Source organism: Chaetodon auriga, chromosome 2 (genome assembly GCF_051107435.1).
Source record: "Chaetodon auriga isolate fChaAug3 chromosome 2, fChaAug3.hap1, whole genome shotgun sequence".
Lineage (NCBI taxonomy): Eukaryota > Metazoa > Chordata > Actinopteri > Chaetodontiformes > Chaetodontidae > Chaetodon > Chaetodon auriga.
This window is the reverse complement of record NC_135075.1, coordinates 14,196,803-14,212,648: the sequence shown is the minus strand read 5'-3', so window position 1 is coordinate 14,212,648 and position 15,846 is coordinate 14,196,803. Positions and strand designations below refer to the sequence as shown.

The 15,846-nt window shown below is 42.9% G+C and overlaps 1 protein-coding gene across 3 annotated transcripts; it reads left to right on the top strand.

Moving 5' to 3' along the window:
- Positions 1-1,464: 1,464 nt before the first annotated feature.
- Positions 1,465-15,560, top strand: LOC143326958 (LIM domain and actin-binding protein 1-like). 3 transcript variants are annotated; one of them, XM_076741051.1, is made up of 10 exons: positions 1,465-1,539; positions 4,448-4,587; positions 5,106-5,148; positions 8,541-8,984; positions 11,481-11,535; positions 11,882-11,979; positions 12,682-12,760; positions 12,933-12,964; positions 13,062-13,192; positions 13,339-15,560. In XM_076741051.1, the coding sequence occupies exons 2-10, from the start codon at positions 4,469-4,471 to the stop codon at positions 14,393-14,395; spliced, it is 2,058 nt and encodes a 685-aa protein (XP_076597166.1). In that variant the 5' UTR covers positions 1,465-1,539; positions 4,448-4,468; the 3' UTR covers positions 14,396-15,560. The 3 variants fall into 3 exon arrangements, with proteins under 3 accessions (XP_076597166.1, XP_076597156.1, XP_076597176.1); XM_076741041.1 differs by having other exon boundaries at positions 13,059-13,192; positions 13,339-15,559; XM_076741061.1 differs by lacking the exons at positions 1,465-1,539; positions 4,448-4,587; positions 5,106-5,148 and adding an exon at positions 5,555-5,624 and having other exon boundaries at positions 13,059-13,192; positions 13,339-15,559.
- Positions 15,561-15,846: the final 286 nt, after the last annotated feature.

Below are 15,846 nucleotides of genomic sequence, written 5' to 3'. Positions count from 1 at the left end.
ATCATTTGTGTGATTACTGATTGCTTATGTCATGTCATTAGTGGTCAGTTCCTCATCCACGTTCTGTGGAAACATAAATTGGAGCTCATTTCCTTAACACTGTAATAGGCTCCTCATTGACTTTAAATAATAACCCCATTCACAGAATAAATACTATAGTATGTCTCATAAGTCATAAAGTGAAATTTGGACTCATAAAACTGTCACGAGACTTTATATGATACTTCAGAGACACTCCATTGGTTGAAATTGTCAGCACACTGTTGCGAGGGGACAACTAAAATAAGAGTTAGCTCATTCCCGTTTCAAAATGAATGCATGATCTTGTGCTCTGTGTTTCGACATCATTAATAGGAACAAGAAAAGAAGAGGAAACGAAAACTGATTCATTTCTTAGCAAGGAGAGAAAATAAAGTGTAACAACATTTTGCAATTCTGTCTAGATATCCTATATGTCATTTATATGCAAGGACTAAGTTTCGGTATGTAGCACTGTCTTATTAGATAAAGAAATCTGAAAAATGTGTGTTCCACTGGGTGGCTGGGGGATCATAGATCAGTGAAACCTTGAGCTTGAAAAACTGAATCTTAAACCACTCTTCCACTGCCCTATAATGTCTCTCACAGCAGCAGCCCTGCATGTGGCTAAAAGACATCATGCCTTGCTCAAGAACTCTTCAGCAGACTGGATACCTGCCAACTCTGGAGCATAGAGCAAAGTCTTTACATAAAGCCATGAGTCTCACTACACCACCCAGCCGGCCTTATTTAGCAGGCAAATTCAATGCAAACACCTAATGCACCACGTACAGCAATTAACTATTTTTATTCCCATTTACAATTAAGAACACAAGATCTCACAAAGGGACTATTATTTGAAGTTTCCTATTGCTCTGCAGACACTAAATCATTTTAATATTGCATATAACCTTTGTACCTACATTGTCACCTCTGCTCACAGAGCAAGAAAATGCCTGAACCAGAGCTCTCTTCTTCAACATATTGACTGGTTATCTACTCATTGTTCTTCTCATTGTTTTGTAAAGCACTTTGAGGTGGACTTTGTGCTTGAAAGCTTCAATATAAATGAAGTATCTTCTGATTATTATTATTATCATCATCACTAGAAGTATTGTTATTATGGCACTTTAATTTAACCTAATTAAAAAACTCTGTCACAGTCTACATCACTGCACTGTCAGTCCATGGGGAATCAGTTGCTGCTTTGTCACACACACTTTAAGAAACCTGAGCTCTTCAGTGTGTCCGCTCGCTTGAAAAGTGAGGGAGTCTTTCTCAGGAATTTTGGTGGGTGGTATGGAAGCGCGCTCACACGGACAAAAAGCACCAGGTAGGGGTAAGGCAAAACCCAAGGTCATTGGTGTATGAGATCACATGACGCGGCTCTGCCACTCCCATGACGCTTCTTCGCTCTCTCCACCTCTGGCGGGTCCACACCGGGCGGTGACGCAGCGGCGGCAACAGGTGTCAGGTGTCTCCAGGTTTCACAAAAGAGTGACTCAACGGAAGTTCGCACAGGTAAGACAAAACTCGCAGCAAGGGTGTGAAAACAGGTGGAAATAGCTCTATAGTGGCCATTTTAAAGATACGAAAAAGTGTACGTTGAGGAGTCGAATGTGAGTGTTTCGATTTTGACGGTGATTTTTAGAATTACGCACGTGCGCGTGCTGTGTCTCGCTCTCAAAGGATTCACCGTCTTCCGAGACGATCGATACCAAAGAGTCCAGCTGCTGAGGCTGTGCTGTAGGCTGCCACCGTCTACTCCTCACTGTAAACTTACATGTCACGAGGTGAACGTATGGAAATGTTTCCCCTGGAACTCTGAACTTTGGCTTTCGACCAGCGCACACAGACGTTCCCCAACAGGCGCTTCCAGTGTTAACACACACACACCTGAAATTAAAATGCTTCACATAACGTTTGCCTCTGAGCAGGCCTGTCAATCTTCAACAGAAGTCACGTTGGTGTGTTACATCGGCCCAGTGCTGCTTTTTCAGAGCAACCTCAGTTATTCCTATATAAAAGCAACATGTTTAGTGCTTTTGTTTTTCAATAATAATAACTGCGTCTTAGGTCGTTCATGTGTTCAGTAATGCGGACTCCTCCTCCCTCATGACTCAGACTGGATCTGGCTGTTTTGTGGTTACTTGTTGTTAAGGAGAACATGGTTTAAAGCCAGGGTTAAAGGTTAGTATCCACCTTTCACTAAGAACAAGTGATGGAGATGAAGCTAAGTGCGGGTGTTTAGATGATCAGATTTCAAAAGCTCATATATCAGATGGCTTGCAATGGTTTCAAGGCTCCACTTGCAGGTGAGCTGCAGAAACAGGGCCACCTTTGGAGAGGCACTGTTTATGTTCTGTTGCCTTTGTTACGCCAGATTAATGACAATTTCATCAATGTTCTCTCTCCCGAAGCTTGAATTCAGAGAAGGGATACGTCAAGTGAACCCTGCCAGGCTGGGAGGTGTGGAGCCGTCAAACAAGAAAGCCGAAGCAATTCATTAAAGCTCCCTGTTGTCACACAAAAACAAACTAAACCTGTTGGCTATGTGATGGTGAAGCTTAGAAAGCTTGAACAGTTTTCTTTCAATGCTAATTAAAAATACTCCAAACGGTGCCTCAAGCTGACCCGAGGACAGACTTGTATTGATAAATGCTAATTAAACCAGTAACAGGTAAATGTAAGTTGTCTCTTGTCTGTTGGACTTGTAAAAGTTTTGGCACATGTCGTAAAGATGTGTTACATTTAGAAACAGCAGTGTGTACAGTGTTTCTTTGGGTTTCAATAGTGGCTTGCATGTCCTAAAATTGTAACAATAGCTTCTTTTACAATACTGAGTGAACAGTTTAGCTTCTTTAATCTCCGGCTTCCAAACTGAGTAAGACAGTCAGAATGTAGAGCCTTATGATTGTTTTCACACTGATGAAAACATACCATGACTCCACCCTGTTCTTCATTTCAATCTGTAATATTTCCTGCTGTGTATTGATTTCCAGACGGCAGCTCTGCTCAGCTCTTCTCGTTGTGCACTTACAGCGACAAGAACTTGATTCTCATCCCTTGTTATTTTTGCAGGTTTCCTGGTTTCTTCAGTTGCTCTGGCTTCCTTTAACAGTTAAAGGATATGCAAAAGAGGTGCATTGGTGACTCTGAACTCACCTGCGTTGTCCCTGTGAGGGACTGGTGATCTGATCAGGGTGTGTCCCTGCCTTTCCATCCAATGCAGGCTGGAATAGTCTTACAACTAATCAACAGACAAGATTAACTAACTTGATTGGTAGGCATTAAAGCCTGTGGCAGCGGTAAACGGGCCCAAGCTGTTAAGAGGTAATAAATGTATTTAAAGTACTTGAACTGTGGACTGTCCTTCATATCAGTGTGTTGGATCTAATTCTTAGCCTTTGCCCCCACGCATCTAGAGACCTAAACACTGGTCTGACAATAAGTGAAAGTAATTATATATGATTATATATAATTCCATAGTATTAACATGTAATGTGTATCATATTGTATTTATCTGAATGGGTAAGTCTGCAGGTCGTACAGGCAGAGGTGTCGTTTCATTTGACCGGTTTTGAGTGTTTAAAATCATGGCTGTGTTGAAATTCATTTCGGTCCAAAGTCCTCTTGCCATTATCGCTTTGTATCTGAGTGGTGATGTAATAGGCACACCTGAGTGAAAAGGCTCAGACAGTCAGAGAAATGATTATGATTGAGTCTCCCAGCTGTGCTCGGTGGTGATTTAAACACATGCTGTCTGAGCATGAAAGGAGGGATTCATGGCCTGACATTAGGATGTCTCTCCAGACGCAGAAAGTTTATCAGAGGCTCATCTGCAGCACTTTAAGTGTGGGTTTGTTGGAGTGAAGATAAAGACAGATTGTGTGTGTCACGCAGTGCGGTTGTGGCATGTTATCTTGGCGAGTTCTCCTCTCATAATGACAATGTGCTCGCAGTTTGTAGTTGTGTTTCTGTCTTGCAATCAAGTGGCACAAGATGAAGTGCAAGTTTGAGCATGTTGACTTGTTTGCATACACGGCTGTATGAGCACAGATACTGCATGTGCATGCACTCTTTGGTATGTACGTCCGGGGGTGGGGGCTGACAAGATGTAAGCTGATGGAGAGCATCTTGTAAATCAGTGATCTCACACTGAAGATGGTTCCTCTGCGTGCACAAACCTGGACTCTGGCACCAACACTGTGAAGAGTCTGTACATGTCAAGATAGATTTTAGCCTTGCTTATCCATTTAAAACAGGGCCGTACTGTCAGTGTGGTGGTCTCAATTGCTTAACACATACAACTACAATATGACTGAAGTTTAGTTTTCTCTGCTAAACTTTCGGGAAATTACTTAGGCGTGAAGAGTTATAATAGGTGAGGTAATGAAAATGGCTAATGGCTGTCGTGTTTGTGTTTCAGGTACTCACTTAGCTGCCAGAGATGGAAAGTGGTCCATTCAATCGACGGTCCTGGGCGACGCAGTCCTTGCGCGTGACTGCGAAGGAGCTGTCACTGAGTGGCCGGGGGAGAAACAATGCCATAGCTGATCGCTTCTTCAAGTGAGTGACACGTGCCACTCATGTTCGATGTCAGTTTACACATGTGAAACTATCTGTATTACAGTGCAGTTCCAGGTAGTGCCGCTGTGTTTGGCCCACATGACTGCCTCATGTTCTTCATGACATTTCCTGTTCTGCCAGGGTTTTTTTTTTTTTACATACAGTATGTTAAAAATACACAATGTTTGAGCTCTATTTAGGACTATATTGAGCTAGTTCAAACTACTTATGCATTTTTCTTTTTCCAGACAGAAAACAAATGATTATCCTCTTCACTGAGCTGATGATGTATTGAAAATGAATGAAAAAGAAAGCCCTTACTCTATATTGATATTATTATGTTGTACTATACTACAGAATCTAAATACAAACTAAAGCTAAATCTAGAATTCACAGCTCTAAAGTTCTTAAACACCTGGCACGGTTCTTGAAAGAAGAAACGCTGTGAGTCTTAGAAAAAGTCTAGTTTGTTTTTGTTTTGAGTCACCAGAGGTCAGTGTTGTTTCTGTGTTTCTCAGGTACCAGAGAGCTGCTGAGGAGTCCAGCGCAGAGAAGAAAAAGGTATTTCTGTTAGACATCTTATTTCAGTTCAGAGACACGTCTTGGGATTTATGAAATAGTAGCATACAGCTTAAATTGTGATCCACAATCTTAAATCCATGACACATCTTGTTTACAGCGTTTTGATAAGCCTCTCTGAACAAACTCATGATTAAATGAAATGTGTTTATGCTGCACGTCTCGCCTCATTTGCCCTGTAGGTGCTGGTGGTGCTAAATGAATAAATTGCATGTTGACATGAGGAGCGTACACATACGCTCACCCTGCCAACACATTGTCTGGGCCCAGTGTCTTAGCTGACCTCTCATTGGCCACTTGTTGCGATGGGTAGGCTATCAAGCCTATAATCCTACTACGCTGTAATCCCTCTTCAATGCTCTGTGTCTAGCTGCTTTGTCAGTGTGAAAGACTGATAAACAAAGCAGGACTGAGATTAGATGAGTAACTGATCAGCTAATGCCATGAAGAAATACAAGGTAATGTTGCTGTGTGTGTGCAGCACGAAATGTGATTGTTTACCTGTGTGTGTGTGTGTGTGTGTGTGTGTGTGTGTGTGTGTGTGTGTGTGTGTGAGAGTGAGTGACAGAGCCAGCTGCTTTAAAAAAATGTTAGCTTCTCTAGTCTTTGTTTAGTGGTCAGGCTGATAAAGACAATGACAAGAAGGCTTTGTTTCTCAACTCCTGCAGAAACGTGATGTGAATGTACTGTCAGTGAAAGCAACTGGTCTTCATTTCTTCTTTGCATGCAGAACAGAACTGAAAAGATGCTCTGAAGGCTCATTTCTGTAAAGACTACAAGCTCAAGTTGTCAGGTTCATGATAACGTTTTAGTGTGATTCATCACAGTTTGTAATAATGTTCAGGAACCAGTGATGTGTGTGTGTGTGTGTGTGTGTGTGTGTGTGTGTGTGTGTGTGTGTGTGTGTGCGCGTGCTGTTACAGGGATGCAGAAGTCTAGTTAAAACATTTGATTATAACCTGACGCGCCTGAGGCAAGTTTGAATGAGCAGCGTAAAAGACCATCTGTCTGCGTGTGTGTGTGTGTTTGGGGGGGTGGGGGGTTGGGTGAAGGGGGTGGTCAGTGAAACGATTAGTCCATTAGATAAGTTACATTGATAAATGACAGGAAATGATGAATGAAATTCTTAAAAATATCAAACATGTTTTGGTTACAGCTTCTCTGTCTGACTTGGAAGCTGATACTTTTGGAACTTTTGGGCTTCAGTTTGGGCTCTGGTGACGTGTGAGGGGCATCTGAGATTATTTTGGTCATTTTTAGAGAAAATCACTGATAAAAATATAATCTGATTGATAAAAGAATGGTGCTGAGGATTGGATAGATTTGTTCTGTCCACCTCATTTACTCCTGTTTTCATTGTATGTAGTAAATCGTACTTGGAGCCAGTTATCACTGCAGATTTTCTACGAGCTGTCATCACACCGAAGAGATAATGTTCTCCTGGTGCATGTTCCTCCTTCAGAACCTGCAAACAGGCCTGAAGGTCTCAGAGTTGATCCTCATGGTATCAGTTGGTGCAGCCGTTCTCAGAACTTGTTGGACCTCATGAACCGTGGAAGTAATAGCTGTGCTCAGTCCTCCAGAGTCCAAACAGACCAGGTCGTCTTTCGCCACCTATCAAACCACTGATGGTTTCGGTGCAGTGATTCTGTCTTTGCAGGATCCGGTTAGTTCGGCTCAGTCAGGAATTTGTTTGAAAAGTCAAAGCTTCTGTATGTGTGAGTGATTTGTGGAGGAGCATTCAGACTCGTTCAGTGTGTATCATCTCCTCCGGCTGATATAGCTGCCTTAACACCGTTAAGTCAAACAAAGAGACTCCCAGTTTTAGTCAGTTTCATAGTTTGCATTTTTAGTGAATACTTTTAAATCTCAAAATAAACACCAAGCGTTTTGTTTGATATTGTGTGATGTGTCTCTTCTGATGCTGAAACTCTGTTACGACTCATTCCTGCTTTCACTTGATGATTTTTCTTGTATGTCTTGTATTCCACATTTTGTGCCATTTCTTATTTGACTCCTTTGTTCGGTCGGTGAAGAGAAGTGCTATGCTGACACATTTAGCACGACTATCTTCAGAAATCATTTGCCAGTGGAAAAATGTCAAAGCCGACACAGTGAGCAAAGAGTTAACTTTTCCCCAAATGTAGCATTTCCTGCTCTGGTTTCCTGGGTATTCTGACTCTCTCTCTCTGTCATTCACTTTCCTGGTGTTAAAGGGCTTGGACTGGCTCTTCGGACCAGATTTTGTCAAGCCGCTAACATCTGGAGGAGCTCTGCCTCTCACTGTCTGTCAGCACTTTGAGCTGTAGAGAAGGACCGACCGGAGGACTCTCACTTTTCTTGCTGTTCTGTGGTGCTCTCAACTCGTTTGGCCACTCCATTGCATTCACTCAGTTTTTTTTTCTTTTTGCTTTAACAAGGGGAACAATCTTTTCACTGTCCAGTTCTTCCTGTTCACGCTGGACTGGCCTCACAAAGACAGTAATTGTACGTCTGTTTTTCGTCAGCTTTGGGTGCTTGGTCTCTTTTGTTGAGTCCTTTCTTGTGTTCTTATTTGTCTCTTCTTTCTTTTTTTGTCTGTCTTTCTGTGTGTGCATGTTCATAACTTATTTGTAGAAGTTTCACTTAATGTATGAATATGCTGAGGTAGTTACGTCTTTTGGGGACTAATTGTGTGTTTTGGTCTGTTGTCATCTCTTATCGTCTGTAAGTTAAGCTGAAAATTGATTTGCAGTTTGTGCTTTTAATAATATCTTGGTGTTTAATTGTCTCCTGCTGATGTGACCTCAGCTGGAACATTTGCTCACAAACGCTCACATTGTTTTTAAAGTTTTATTAGTTGATGAATTAACTTACGTGAGGTTGATTGATTCACACGTCCACATCCTCTTTCTTCAACGTGTCGTTCCTCATTCATGATTAGGGCTGTTCCTGGAGGTTGCACAGCGTTGCCTCCTGTTGTTCTGTTGTGCTGTTTGTAGCCCAACATGTTTGGTTGACACGAATGGCTGAGTGGTGGTTTTTGGGGGGAAAGGTGAAGTTGTCACGTTGAAAGGAATGCAACTGAAAAAGTCTGCGAGCGTGCTCCATCTTGAGCCAATCGTTGCCTTCAGCAGCCGCAGCAAAGCATCTATTTCCTGGACCAGCTTTGAACAGCTGTTCACCTCATCTGTCAGTGAAGCCGAGTTCAGATTCCTTCATCCCATCGTGGTGAATCAAGGTTTAAGCTGTATGTTTAGTGCTGTATATGCCGTGTTGCCAAATGGAAATAGTTCAGTTAGCACGCAAAGTGACACCAGCATGAGAAGAACAGACTTTATAGTGTTGCTTTTCTTTACGTTTCACTGTTTAACTTCTTTTTCTCTTCCTCACAGACTTCAGAGAGTGCGGCACCCTCCCTGCGGTCAGCCAACCTGAGTGCTCTGAAGAAGCGCTGGGAGCAGGCAGGGAACCTTGATCAGGCAAAACCTCCATCTGCCCCACCTCCTAGCCAGTCCAGCTCCCGCAACAGGCCTCCTGCTCTGTCCAGGCCTGCTCCTGAAGCCGAGCACCATCCTCCATTAGAGAGCCCCGGCCCACTGACCGCTCAGGGAGGCCAGCTTACAACCAGTCGTGTCCAGAAGCCCTCCGCAGCTCCAAAGGCACCCCAAGGTGAAGAACAGAGAGGGATGGACAGGGATGAGCTGACAAACAGTGAAAGACCTGAAAAGCATGAAGAACAAGTTCCAACCAGCCCCTGTTCCATTTACGAAAAACCCAGAGTTCCACTGAACAACCTGAAGATGAGGTTTGAGAGAGGAGAGGACACCATGGGCAAGGTAGTTACAGACTGGAGGGAGCACGTACACAATACATTCGAGACACATTGACAGACACACGCTTCCTCAAGCACTGACATCCCCTCACTTTATTAATAATTCAGTTATTTAAGTATCTCCAAAAGTGGGACAGACCTTCTCAGTTTGTGCACACATCTGACGTTCAGTGAGATCATATTTGTTTCCATGAATGAGCCTCTTAGTCTCTTCTTTATTGACAGCTGTGACAGCTGTGCATCTATTGGCCATGTTTCTCAGGCATTAACTGTAACCACAATGTAGATGTTTGGGATTTACTGTACTGATGGTGGTTAAAAGGCAGAACATAGTTTTTCACATGTGGTTAACCCTATGTTGCACAACCTGACACTGCTTTCACAACTACAAATAATTTGTACCTTTGAAGGAACTCTTAACCACTCAGATCTAACTAGCAGCCTGCTGCTGCGCCGTGCATTCATCTGCCAGTTATTGTTTCTGCAACTCAAAAAATGTAGCTGATTGTCACCAAACAGAACAGAATAATTAGGAGTATTGTTTCTATTGTGAATCTGGACTGTGTCATTAGTTTACACGCATTACTGAAATGCTGCCTAACAGTTAAAACATGGCGCTGTCTGTCCTAGTGTTCTCCGCTGCCTGTATTTTCTAAAGTAGTCTTGTTCCACCTGGATTTTCTCCCCCTCCTGTTCCTGCCCTTCCCTTCCACTTTCTCTGGGTGTCTCTCTCCCTCTGAGCCCAAAACAACAAGCCCTCCACTCTTCACCTTCCATAGCTGAGGAATGTGGGAACATTCCTGAGCGAGGGCTGTTTCGTTCTTCAGAGTCACATCTGAGGTGCAACTGTCGTTATCTCCCTCTCCATTAGCCACACTGTGTGCCCTGGATTTCAAACAGCTTCAGTTTTAGGCTTTCTAGTTTTTCACTCGTCAACACGAAGAAAGAAGAAGTGTAAAAGTTGCTGGTAAACATTCACAGGTTAGACTTGGAGCATTGTAACACTAACTCCGTCAATACTGGCTGAAAAGGCTGAATATCTTCCTCTTCAGCGAACACAAGCACTGCAGGTCAGCGTAGCCGAGCCCTCGTGGTGTTTCAGAACCCAGGAGGTGTTTGGGTTTACGTGGCAGAGGAAGATGGTGGCACAACAGGACCTCACAGTGAAGCAGCCTGAAGAAATGGGCTGTTTTAATTGGCTAAAGCTCTTTACGTTCATGTGTGTTTCGGAGAACTGCTGAGACAAACTGTCTGGTTTACTCATTAGTGTTGGTGACACGTGGACACGCACACACACACATTGACTTAGGTCACTTTTGGTGAAGTTACACAGACTTACATTCAGAGACTTACCCCAACCATAACCTCTGACCCAGAAATCAGCTTTTGTATCAATTGGGCACACAGCTTTTGTCCTCACTTGGACAAGCTGTCCCCAGTTAACTGGTCTTTAGTCGGAAATGTGCCCCTGAAAGTAGCCAATGTCAGAAACTCACACAGACACACACACACACACACAAAGTCCATTCCTTTAGTAAAGTGCAGTGTAATATTTTCTGTGGTTCTGACTGCAGGTCGAAGGCATGTTGGTGGCTGTCCATGCATACCTGGCATTTTTCTGTCTTTACCGCAGTGTTGCAGAGATGGAGCCTGTAGTTTAGTACTTGTGGTTATGACGCTGTGTTAAAGGCCTTCATGGGAACAGTAAGGGTGGAATATGGAGGCAAGATTCAGGTGTAGCGCCCCTGAAGGCTTTATTCTGAAGATGGACATCTATCAAAAATAATTCTGGATAATGCCTGAAACACAGAAGATATTTCATGTTAATAAGGATTTTCATACTTAAATATGATCTACCTGTTTTACAGTGAGGACTCACGGTGCTGTGGGTTTACATCAGTCCATGATGATGTCCATGTGTCGTGCAGGCAGCAGGACAGACAGTGCCTGACGTGCAGGCAGTGAAACTTGTACTTGCCAGTAATCTTTGTCTCAGAAATAATTTCAGACTCTCTCTCGCTCTTTACACTAGTTGACAGAGACTAAAATAGTAGCCTATAGTATTAAATCACACGCAAACTGAACCACAACATGTTGTCTCTCTAAAAATCTATTCTGTGCATCGCTGGAAAAGTCTTAGAAGTAAACAACACTGTGGCATCAAAACATGTCTTATAACAAACACAGGACAACAGTATGGCAAGCTTTTTAATGATGTAAAGATTTTTCAGTCACTGTATCTTGTGGAAATTCATTCAAAAAAAAAAAAAAAAAATAGATACAGAAACCTAAATGCAAAGGATCTGTGTTTTATGAAAATGTAGGATTTCTAGTGATGTTTGACTGAAAGACAGGAAGGCAGTAAAGCTTTGGTAAACAAATGTAATTATGGATGTATGTCATCAACAAAGTCAGGAGAGGAAACAGCGTTGACGCACGGACGAGTTTATGAGCAGCGGTAAACTGGATCTCTGATTCCACCATCATTTTACTCCTACAGGGTGGCAGAACAACACTGCGCAGTACTTCATCAGAGGACATGGACCAACAAGGGGGTAAAGACAAACACACACACACACACAGCCCTTTGAACAATTAGTAGAGGTTTTTTATGAGGCGATAAAATGCACAGAATTAAATTAAGACTAACCCCGAACCTTTAACCCCCAGGCTGCTTATGTGATCTTTTCCTTAAAACACATTTGCTTCAGACCTTTGCAGTGTGTGCATGTATGTGGGTGGGTAATGTTTCAGGGAACACAGTCATTTGTGCCACAGCTGCAGTATGAATTATACAGTACTTTTAAGCTGAAGAGCTATTGTGTTGTTTTAGTGAAATGCAGCCGGAGTTTTCATGAGTTAGCATCACATCATTGAGTGTGACGGTCTCCTCTGCTGTAGGTCCGCCTGTGGTTGACAGAGTGCTGGAGTCGACGTCCATGAAGGAGAAGATGGCCAAGTACCAGGCTGCTGTTTTTAAACAAGGCACCACTCCCTCTGTGAGTTCATTCTGTATAACAGCTAAAATATAATCTACCAAAATATTAATGATAACTTAAAAGTTTTCTTATGGTGAAACTTTTTTATTTTTTGTAAGTATATTCAAAAACACAAACTAAAGCCCTATAAATAAGAAATTTCTAACATAGTTTAAAAGAAACTAACTCCTTATTGTATTGTGTATTAAGAAATATAGATTTTGATTGTTTTGAAATAACATCTGTTTGTAATGGGAATTCAGAAGCTCCAATAATCCAGAATTGTTGCAGATAAGTCAATAAATGTATCATGTAGGTGGATTTAATCACGCACAAACTCACAGTATTTCCCACATTATTGGAGTTTGACCATCCACAGTAAAAAAAAAAAAACACTTCACGCTTTTAGACAATTAAAATGGTCTGAAAACAGCCCGTTCTCATGCATCAGAAGATGACTGAACTCTGACTGCATTTGTTCACAAAAGTAAAGTTAACATATAGCAGTGATGGAGGCAACACCATGTGTTGGTGATTTATGAGTCTTTGTCTCCACCCCCTGATGTTACTGCATATACATTGTTAGCTGTCTTCCTGTTTCTTTGATTTCTTCCTTCCTACCTCCACCAGAAATGGGGGAAATGCAGAACCGTTCATTATGTCCGAGCCAATTTACACATTGTGTTTGTTTTCCTCTTTTCCTTTACTTTGTGTGTCCTCCAGGGTCTGACCCCAGAGCAGCCTGCTCCGAAAACATCTGCAGCAGCTGATCAGAAACACAGTCCTGCACCTGAGTGCAATGGTCAGTCTTAGCGGATACCACCGGGGCATGTTACCTGTATGAATGTCAAAATGGAAAAAAGAACTGCAGTAGTAATACCTTTGGCACCCAGAGTGAAGTACAGTTTGGCTCGATTGCAGGTTTCAGCTGAGCTACAGCAGATTGACAGTTTGTGTGTTTGTGTCTGTTTCAGGGGAGAACAGCGAACAACCCAAAGCACTGAGGGTGAGTCAGTCACAGACATGCAGGACTCATAAAAAAAAATCCATTTCAACCCTGGCTGATGATGGTTATATGTGACTATTGGTGTGTGTTTTAGAAGTTCTGCCCACCGGTGAGGGAGACGTGCATCGCTTGTCTGAAGACCGTGTACCCGCTGGAGAGACTGGTGGCTCTGCAGCACGTCTACCACAAAAGCTGCTTCCGCTGTGTTCACTGCAGCACTAAGCTCAGGTTAGGCTCGCACTGTTTCCTGAGACGTCTTACTTTTCATTGTGTCTTTAAAAGCAAGCTGTAAATATTGTATACTTTAAATATGCTCAATGGCTGACAAACAGGGCCAATTGCAAAATATTATCTTTGCTGCTCTCTATTTCTAGTCTTGGGAACTATGCTTCGCTGCATGGTAACGTCTACTGCAAGCCCCATTTCAGCCAGCTGTTTAAAGCTAAAGGCAACTACGATGAGGGCTTTGGCCATCGGCCTCACAAGGAGCTTTGGGAGCCTCGAGCTGATGGAGAGGAAGGTGAGGAAGCAGTGAAGCCAAAAGAACAAGAGAGACCAGCAGCGGTGACGCGTCCGGCTGAGAGTACCTCTGACGAACAGCCGGTTGAGGAAACATCCCCGCAGGTTAAAGTTACAGACCTGACTGCCTTGCTGGAGACTCGTAGGCAGACACATGCCGCCTCTGGAGAGAAGCTCCAGTCTGCAGAGAAGCTGGCGGACGCACGCAGGCTGAGGGTCGCCTGGCCTCCTCCGGCTGGTGAGGGCCAGGCTGGGACGCCAGCGCTCAGTCCAGTCACAGAGGGAGCTGCTTTTGGCCGATCTGTGAGAGCCAAGTGGCCCCCGGTGGATGATGTGCCATCATCCTTCCAGAGCTCAGATCGGGCTGAACTGAAGAGCCTGAGGAGGAGCTCCTCTCTAAAGGAGCGCAGTCGGCCATTTACAATCGCAGCTAAACCCAGCACCGCAACCAGTCTGGAACCCAGGGGACACCGTCGCCCTCTCAGATCCCTGCTGGAATGGAGGAAATCCTTTGAGGAGAAAAACCCAACTGAGGAGCCACCCAAGGAAAATCAGCCAGAGCTTCAGCAGATGAAACCGCAAGAAAAGAAAGAGCCTCAAATACAGAGTGAGACCATCTCAGTGGAGGAAGTGGAGACTCTGCCCGAGCAACAGGAACAAGCACAGACAGCTAAGGCAGCTGCAGACAAGATGGCGGTAGAAGAGGGCTCTCTCAGAAGCATCTCCCCGGATCTCTCACCATCACCCTCTCCACCTCTCCAACCAAAGCAGAACCGCACCTCCCAGGATGTTGGCTTCTGGGAGGAGGACAAAGAAGGAAGTGATGCCGAGGAGCTGACTGCAGAGGATATAATCAAGAGGAACCGCTACTACGAGGAGGAGGAGGAGGAGGAACAGGACTCTGACTCATAGGAACGCCTCTCTGGTATTGTCACGTCCATCCACCATATAACACTTTCAGCCAGGTTTGTTCTCTCAGTCTGTAGGTAAATCACAAATATAGCTTTGCCAGATTCCATAGTGTTATAGTAGAGATGCACAGATGTGTAGTGGGTATGTTTATGTACACATATATTGCAATAACTGCCTTTAACTGTTGATTTTGTTACATTTTAATTCTATACTGTAAAGATATCTAATACAACTTTTATATGACTCCTGATTATACTGGAAAGTAGGCCTCTATTAAATTGAATTATTGCATCTCTGGACCTCATCTCATGCTAATTATATGCACCATCAGTGGCATATTATTTGCAGGTGGTGCATCCAAAAACCATTATACTTCATGTGGCTCTTTAAGTGCTTTTTAATGACAGGCAGTACCCTTCTGCTCAAGCAAAACAGTCATTATGTGATTTTTTTTTTTTTTGCCCTCCCCAGAATGCAGAAGACACCTAAATAGGTTACACCAAAAACACGCAGCAGCAGTGTATTTTGAAGATGTCATTTTATAGCTCACATTTTTACACATTTCTGTTTGACCTGCACATAAAAGAAAATAGAAGGCAAATGAGAATAGTCTGGATTGGACTTTTGAAATCCTCCAAACCAATACTGATGGTCTTCTTAGGAAGTAACTGAGGGTCTTTAAACACACACATATTAGTAGCCTTAATCACGCTATCCTGCAGGGGGCACTCTGGCTCATAAAAAAAGCACGACTGGAGCTTTACAGAAAGGGCAAATTGCAAAGGGATTATTTTACTCAGGTATAGCTGTGTGAAGTAGCCTTTCTTATATGATCTGATGGGTGTCAGCGCCTCTCCACTGTGACTCTGTCAGAAATACTTGCTGCTCTAACCACCGTTATCACCATGAAAGCAGGAAGTGTAATTAATCAAGGTTTCTACTGACAGCTGTCTAATAGCATGGTGTCATCTCTTTGGGCCTTCTGGATTTATGTTTTCAAATGTGACTCAGTTTATATTGTATTTTAAAAGGTGTTCTTGGATATATGTTTGCACTGCAGAATATTTTTTAATAATTTGTATAATGACACATTGGGCATTACAGTCTAAACTGTTGAAAAACAATTAAAATGTATCTATAAGGAAATCTAGAGTTTGTACAAACCTGTCACTGCCTTTTTTTGCCTGATTCTGCCTTTGTGTTCTGTCTTTGGTAAGAAACATCAACTTTACAAACCAAACAGGGTTAACACGGTCTATCTGGACTTTTACTTGAACTCACAAATGAATCCACTATACTAGAACTAGAGAGCGACCAGCCTCATGATGAGTGCACTTTCTCACATCGTTTAAATGAAGCCAGATTTCTTTACTTGCAGGCTGTAGTCACAATATAATTGTTGTAAATAGAACTTTTGCAAGTACTTAAATACTGTAACACCATATTTTTGT

Coding starts and splice junctions, on each gene's coding strand:
- LOC143326958 (XM_076741041.1), top strand. CDS start 4,469: ATGGAAAGTGGTCCATTCAATCGACGGTCCTGGGCGACGCAGTCCTTG. Junction 8,985..11,480: donor GAGAGGACACCATGGGCAAG/GTAGTTACAGAC, acceptor TTACTCCTACAG/GGTGGCAGAACAACACTGCG. Junction 11,536..11,881: donor GGACATGGACCAACAAGGGG/GTAAAGACAAAC, acceptor CCTCTGCTGTAG/GTCCGCCTGTGGTTGACAGA.